At 38.2% G+C, this 7992-nt stretch overlaps 1 protein-coding gene and 1 non-coding gene across 5 annotated transcripts; both read right to left on the reverse strand.

Moving 5' to 3' along the window:
* Positions 1–28: 28 nt before the first annotated feature.
* Positions 29–102, reverse strand: TRNAI-UAU (transfer RNA isoleucine (anticodon UAU)). Its single transcript has one exon. It is a non-coding gene; the product is annotated as a tRNA-Ile (tRNA).
* A 1339-nt stretch (positions 103–1441) lies between these two features.
* Positions 1442–7243, reverse strand: LOC133674516 (squamosa promoter-binding-like protein 12). 4 transcript variants are annotated; one of them, XM_062095668.1, is made up of 8 exons: positions 7062–7243; positions 4979–5406; positions 4786–4829; positions 3902–4636; positions 3592–3737; positions 3016–3216; positions 2422–2817; positions 1442–1764 (listed from the first exon to the last, which is right to left on the reverse strand). In XM_062095668.1, exons 4-7 carry the CDS (start codon positions 4552–4554, stop codon positions 2471–2473), a joined length of 1347 nt encoding a protein of 448 aa, XP_061951652.1. In that variant the 5' UTR covers positions 4555–4636; positions 4786–4829; positions 4979–5406; positions 7062–7243; the 3' UTR covers positions 1442–1764; positions 2422–2470. The 4 variants fall into 4 exon arrangements, with proteins under 4 accessions (XP_061951652.1, XP_061951650.1, XP_061951651.1 ...); XM_062095666.1 differs by having other exon boundaries at positions 3016–3267; XM_062095667.1 differs by having other exon boundaries at positions 3571–3737.
* Positions 7244–7992: the final 749 nt, after the last annotated feature.

Here is a 7992-nt window from a genome sequence, read left to right on the forward strand (position 1 = left end):
TTAAATTTCTTAAAAATATATGTTGTGTTGGTCCCGGCGGGGCTCGAACCCGCGACCTTCGGCTCATAAGACCAACGCTCTAACCAACTGAGCTACGGGACCGTTCAGTTATAGCAGTGTGAATTATAAAATATGTTCCAGTTCCTGCTTCCTAAAATGATAATGACAATACCAATCCTTAGAACAATTTTTTTGTCGCGGTCAGAAAATTGAGGTTACAAATGATGTAAAATCACTGCCGTATCTTTGAAGAAAACTGCAGTGATCTTCTAAGACACGCTAGTTTGACTTGATGAATAAGCATACCATTGTATTGTTAGGACTTATTAAGATCTTATAACAATGGAGTTTGAATATCAATCCGACCAAATCAAGATGCATGCCGCTCCAACTTCATAAACTGGATGTTGCCATTGCCACTCATTTGAATCCATAGGGAGTGCTCAAGAGGTGGTTGTCTTCCATCCGTGCGTTTTCTGCTGAAGAAACTGGCCTGTCCAATTTTGGAGTTGAGCTAGCATTTATCATTTCCCGGGTCGACATCATTGTTGGCTTACAAGCATAAGCTGAATGCTGATCAAGAGAGGTGGATCCATGCATGATCATTCAAGCCACCTGGTTTACAGAAGAGAGAGCGCTCGTCCTCCTAGCATCCGGACAAAGAACAACTTTATTTAGGCATGCTCGAAACTAGTGGAACATTATGATCTTTATATCTTATTTATGGTGATGAATGTTTCCGGTTCTTCAAATGCTGGAATTCCCAATGGTTGTGAAAAGCGTGCATACTCCTTCAGTGTGTGTATTGTTGGTGGTTATAATTATGCTACATACTGGTATGATTTTAATCTCTGATGATACTGAAGCTGAAGTTGATGCTGATGATGCTTATGACGAGGCCAATTCTGAGCTGTAGGGTCTGGATCCTCTTCAGTTAGAGCTTGCCCACCTAGATGACCAGCAGTATGCTAGCTTGTAGGCTGTGCAGACTGATCACTAGTCTTTTGTATCGTCATGTTTTAATTGGATTCTTGATTGAATATCGCCTACTGTTTTAGATCATCACTGGAAAAACAAGTTTGATTTGACATCTCCAGCTCTTGAAGCTTAAAAAGGGTTATTTCTTGAAGAACTATTGGAATATGTTTCAATTTTGCACCTATCATGTTACATTGATACTTGGGAGAACTTGTCTTGGCTAGAATATTTTTCGAAATCATTGCTGTACAACTCTTACTAGACTATGGCAATTTTGCAATCTGAACTTGTTGCATCGTGCTTGTAACCTGGGAACGCTGCTCCTTGTAGATGTGGAAATGATGAATAGCTTGTCAAAGACTGATTTTATTACCAGAAAAGCAGCCTTGTTAAAACATAACTAAGTTTAGTTGAGGAGAAATGGAAATCTAACAGGGAATTAATGTTGTCATCATCAAGCAAAGACAAAAAATCCCTCAAACCATTCATTTTGCAGTCTGACAAAGTTACAAATGTCATGGCCAATGATACTGTCCAGATAGAGAGAGGTAATAGCAAGGTTTTAGCCACATTGCAGTCCAAATGGTGTTATGAGATGGTGTTTTTAGTCAAGAAAATACGGTGCAGCAGCAACTTTATTCTGGACTTCCTTTTAAACTGCACTCTGGCAAACATTAGTTTGAACTGCAATTCTGGCAATTCTGGCAGACTTCAAATGGTTGAAAGTTGATGCTTTTGAAACCATCCAAATGTTCGATTTTGAAAAATAGCCAGATGAAAGCAAACCTGGAAATCAGAAGAAATTACTTGACTAATTGAGCATGCCAAAGTTAAGGACTTCCAATCAAATGGAGTTTAATCAATCAACATGTATCAACAAAGGAGTTTAATCAATCAAACATAAACTCTTTGGGACCCATGCAAGTTGAGTTGGAAAGCTATCCTCCAGTTTTTCTAGGTGTCTGTGCAAGAAAGAATGACAAGGAAACCATGATACTCAGATGTAGCCCTTTTTGGTAGAATTAGCCATTCAAGAATTGACACCTTACTCCAAGTAAAAACAGAAAACTTGTCCAGGAAAAAAGTTTAGAAAAACTAGATAGAAGGTCCTCGATATTAACTGTATAGAATTGAACAAATGTGTGGATATCCATTCCAGAAAGCAACAATAACAATGAAAGTCATACACCATACCATCACACTATGAAAGAAGGATGATTGAACATCAGACCCAAAAGAAGAAGAAGAAAGGAGATGCACAAAAAAAGTGCAAAACAATTAACTGTAGAACATCAACCAAACATGTGGATATCCATTCCAGAAAGTCAGATAGCAATGAAAGTCAAACACCATACCATGACACTATGAAAGAAGGATGATTGAACATCAGGTCCAAAAAAAAGATACCCAAAAAATGTGCAAAATGATGATGAACATACTGACCTTAACGAGCAGTTATTTCAAAAAGGAAGAGCTGAATCATTTCCAATAATTAGCTGAATTGATTGGAATAAAAGCAGCCGGTAGCATAGGGTGCTTTGAGCAGCTGAAACTCTTGCAACTGGATGTTTCCATTGTCATGTAAATCCAAAGAATGCACCCGAGACTCAAGGGATGCTTGTTCCATCCGTGCATTTTCTGATGAAGCAACTGGACAATTTTGGAGTTCAGCATTTATCATTGGCTGTGTCATGCTTGTTTGGTTTGCAAGCATCAGTTGATCCAGAGAGGTGGATCCATGCTCATTCGAGCCCCAAGAAGTGGTTGACAGAAGAGAGAGAGCACGCCGAAGATCTGGTGCTACCTCAATGTTAGAAGTTAATGCAGACCCCTCGAAACCTGTTAAAAAAAAAACAAACAAATGTACACACCAAATTGATGTTTGGTTTTGTGTAAGAAAAGGCACCAAAAAAGGGGAGTCAACCTTGGAATGTGTGAATGTTAAGAAAGTGAGCAACAACGGAAAACAAACATAAAATTCATGTTATGCCCAACCAATCTTTTCCAACAATCTTAATATTTATGAGTGAAACAAACCTTGACTAAAGACCTGGGGTGTACTTCTCTCAAAAGAGAGAATTTTATCCGAGTCTGTTGGTATTGTTGAAGCTGCATCTGGCACTTCATTGCAGGGATAGCTAAGCTGCCTATGGATGCCCCCTGCTTTTGCAGGCCTAATAAAAAAATCTCCGGCATGAGTGACTTTAAAGCCGCACTCGCTTTGCCAAGTTGAATTTCCTGCCAGGAAAGGCACCCTATTCAATACAACATTCATCTGCTGTCTACCATCTGTAAGGGTACAAGAAATGGCAGCAAACCAGGCTATGATCAGGAAGAATTATAATGTAGAAGAAAATACTTTCTACTAGCAGTTATAGAGACTGAGATATAATAATCGCCTATCATACATTGTTCACTAGGGTTCCAGATAAATAGCTATTTGATTAAAGATTTTTTTAAAAAAAAAGAGAGTCAGCCAGAAGGGAAGTAAGGAGCTAACCAACATTGAATCAGTCAAAATAACAAGCAAAGCATCAGATGCAGATAGGGATTCTTATAAGGATTTATAATGGAACACAAGACAGCTAAAACCTTTGAAATTGAAATGACAACCATAAAATGATGATGGTGATGATGATGGCCTTGCTGAATTGAACCGGATTGCCTCAGGTTGTGGCCTCCGCCGCCTTGCATTGTGATCAGAGAGACGTCTACGACAGCTTCGCTTCTTGTCATCAAACTCTGATAATTCATGGAACCTAAACAAAAATTTATTTTACAACTTAAATGCAGCATCAACACACTTATTTAGCAGTAGATAATTACATTAGAAAGTAAAACCAAATGCAACAAAGCTAAACCCTGGAAAATAAAAACAACTAATTACTAGAATTCCCCAGAAATCAAGGTTCGAAGTACCAACCTGCTGCACTGTTGGCAAAATCGGCGTTCCATGCCAGCAACAATAACCTTTGGGCTTTTGGAATGTTTTTCACAGATTCTATGCCTGCGATGGTAATCTTTAGCTGACTTGAGATCAAGGTTGCATCCTTCCACCTGGCAACGTGGAGACTGTGTACTTGGATATGATGCCCTAGATCTCTTTGTTGTAGCAGTACAGGAAGTGGAAACAATGGATGAAGACGATGATTTGGCAGTGCTGGTTGTACAAATGTCTTCAAAGTACATCCGTTTACCAAGCTTCAAGCCAATTACTGGTTCACCAGAGCTAGCAGAAGCACCCAGAGATGGAATATTCTCAGTACTTTCTACCCTAGTCAAGTCCTTTCTAATGATAACTCCAGGAAAACCATCTGCAGTGCTATAAGTCTTGATCCCCCCCTTCAATGAAGAGTCGACAGAGGGTGAAACTGAGCTCTTGGATGAAGAGCAATGCCACAAATCAGAGCTTGATAAACCACCACCAGACGAATAAGTTATCGCTTTATCAATTGCTCCATCTCCCTGTGTCTCATGGTATGCCAATGGTACTTGCTTTGGAATGTCACTAGCCTTGGCACTTAACCCTGCTATGTTCTCCCAGTTCCCCTCAGATGCAGTGGAGTTCCAGTCCATCACAGAAACTGACCTTACAAAACAGATTTAGGTTCTCTTCTTCCCATACAATACATATACAATCACCCTTGCACAATCACTTCTGCATGCATAAATTCAGTGTTTCAGAATCATAACTGGAGAAAGCTTCAGTGATAAACATGTAAAACATGCTGAATGAGCAGGAAACAGAGAAAGCTTAAGTGATGTGAAACATGTAAAACGTGTAGAAAGCGCAGGAAACAGTCATACCTTGCTAGTTACAGCGAGGGTTTAGCCCAATGCACTACTTAGACCTAAAAAGAGAAATTAAATTACACACAAGTTGAACAAAATGAAAATTACCCTGTAATTAAAGGAAATGTGAAGGTATGAGAGATGTGCAAGCAATTGATATATTTCTCAATTATTGAGATTCAGCATCTAGACTTAGGTTATGGGTTACCTTCAAGTCAAATTGCAGGGTGTTTCTTGGATCCTCTGTTTAAGCAAATATCGTGTTAGGAAGGCAGTAAAAATTCACGGTTCCCTTTGAGAAAAAAGATCAGGACCTTCACGACCCAGTTTATAAGAGGCTTGCAGAAGCTAGACAGAAAAAAGGAGGAAGCAGCCAAAGAAGAACAGTTGGCTTCACATAAGAAGGTCGCTTTCAGCCCATCATTCTAGTTAGATTCTTAAACTCCCTTCCCAAGAAACAAACAAGAGAAATCTAATCTGTCGAGTCATTCAAGTGGACCTTTCCCCTTCCCATCTTGGACAAGAAAATAATGCTCAGCACATTTAGCCTGAGCAATGCTGCCACCAGGTTGCTAACAAAGTCACCATAGAAGCTCTAAGCTCCACCAGGTCACCCCCAAGTTACAAAACAGAATCCTAATAACCAGACATAGTGAAAAGTTTAAACCAAATCAGTAGAAGTTGTGCCATTTTCATAGCATCTGAACTATTATGCAAGTTTTCTTAGTAGCTCATATCAATAAGAGCAGACCATGCAAAAGTTTAACTGAATAAAGTGAAAAGAAGCATTTATCTGAACTTTACAGCAATCACAACTATTAAAAGTATGAGCCATCTGCTTGATAGGTTCCCAAATAAGCAGTCACTTTACATAAAAAATAACCTTTTTGTTATTGTAAAATAGATTCACCGAAAGAGAAAGATGATCAGCTGCTATCTAACTCTATATGATTACTGGTAAATTGATAATTCAACCCTGCAGCAGTTTGCAGCCCTAAATAATTACTACCCTTAGCAGCAGCTGAAAGCATTCAAGTCAAAATTGTCCATTCATTGCCACCAAGGCCTCATGAATGAAGTTGACAAATAATGTCAATTCAATTTTCAAACAATAGAATGCAGCAGTATTAACTGTCTTTCTCCAATTAGCTTGACAGATAGGTTTCCCAAAGATTCACATGTTCCTGACAATTTCTCAATGCACATAAGTCTGATTTGAAAAGTAACTATTTCATTATAAAAAATTGAGACCATAACACGTTGCTGCATAATGGACCACTTTTTAGAAAACAAGAGGAACATGTAGCTCCTCATATCAAGTTTTCACTTCCAAAATACGCTATCAATTTCTTCTTCTTTTTTAACAAATCAAAAGGCACTTGTGTAACCATTATTCTATTAGCAATGAAGAAGATAATCATGATGATGATTCTTCAGCAAAACCATGAAGCTCTTACAAAGAAAAAGAAAACATACACCAATCAATCAGAATTCTATGCCCACATGATAGTTTTTTTTTTCAATGGTGATGTATAATTCTCTTAACAGTCAAATTCAATATTCAGATCTTCAGAAATAATTCAAAAACTTAGGTTTTCTAAATGAATCAACATCTATTGCACCAACAATACATGTTATTGAAGGACAAAACAACAATAAACCACACAAGCAACTAACAAATCATAAATTTTGGCATCCTAAGAGTTGTATTTGTTATCTTTCTCAAGTCAGCAATTGTTTCCAAACTACCCTCATCTGCTTATACACCTCAAGGGAGCAAACATAGAAAGATTTACAAAATCTTTCCTTTTTGTTTAATTGTAAATCCTAAATAATTTCCATAAGTCCCATTTTATCACTTAGCCTCATCCCACACAAGAAGCCAGCCACATCATCACATGCACTCACAGCTACATACACACACACACACACATACATAAATACACACATATACACATACATCCATACATGCATTGACTCATCCTTATCCTTATAATCAACCATTCATCAATACACCTAAAAAAGAAAAAGTCATTTCTTTAACATTCTTCCTTGGAAACTGAGCTCTTGGATTTACTTTAAGCAAAACCAAAACCACACACATTTCATTCACCTAAAAATCTAAAACCCTAAACATAACAGACAAATATTTCAAATTTATAAACAGAACCCATTTTCTCTCTCACAAAACCCATGTCAGAAACACACACAAAAAAAAAACACACACTTTAGAGAGAGAGAGAGCTTTAGTTATTATAGAGCGAGAAATTTGATAAAGTTGCAGACTTTACAGGTAAAACTGAGAGAGTGAGAGCTGATGCAGCTTGACAGAAAGGGGGGGCATGTGAGCTGAGTTGAACCGAGTCAGGAGGCCGTGTTGTCTCAGTGAGTGAGTTATGTACTAAAAGTGGAAAGAGAGAGAGGGAGAGGGAAGGGAGAAAAAGCAGTAAAGCCATAGATTTGTTACTATTTATAGTCTTTTTTTATTTTTTTTATGTTTTATTTGTGTATATAATAATTAAAGTCACTTATAGAGGCATTTGCTTTGCGTCCTTCGTGACGTTAGCCTCGCCACGTATTCAAATTCTTAGTTTGGCCTCGGAGTTTAGGTTTATTACGGGTAATGCCACTGTCAGGGAACATTTGTTTTTTTGGGGGTTGGACAGTGATACCTCTTTCCATTTGGGTTGGTGCGATGCGACAGCAAGAAAAGTCCAAGCTACTTTTTAATACTAAAAATGCCCTTAATTATCTTTCTGAATTACAATATGGTCCCTCATTCTTGGACTTTTCCAACATCCACGAAAACCATTCAAAGAATTGGGAAGATAAAAAAAAGAAGTCAACAAAGACTTGTTTTTTTTTTTGTTTTTGAAACCGTAACCTCAAGAAAGAAAGAACACAATGACAAACACGCAAGAGAATAAAACTTGGGGGTTATCTTTTGCCAGGAAAGTGGAAGCTGAATTCATCTGGTTTGATCATGTGCTTGTTGGTGTCATCCGAGACACTGTAATTTAAGACGCATATTTATAGTGGGGGACCTTGAGTTGTTGTTGAGTTGCCTCGCCATGGACCATCCATTTCTGGTCCCTGCTGCTACAGAGCTCAACTAGTTCCTATCTTAGCTCGAAGCGTGACAGCCTGCCATGCAACTTTGTAGCAGCAGGAAACATGAAAAGCTAGAAGAAGCATTGCTGCTATTTGTCAGCTGGGGTCCGA

Source organism: Populus nigra, chromosome 15 (assembly GCF_951802175.1).
Source record: "Populus nigra chromosome 15, ddPopNigr1.1, whole genome shotgun sequence".
Classification (NCBI taxonomy): Eukaryota; Viridiplantae; Streptophyta; class Magnoliopsida; order Malpighiales; family Salicaceae; genus Populus; species Populus nigra.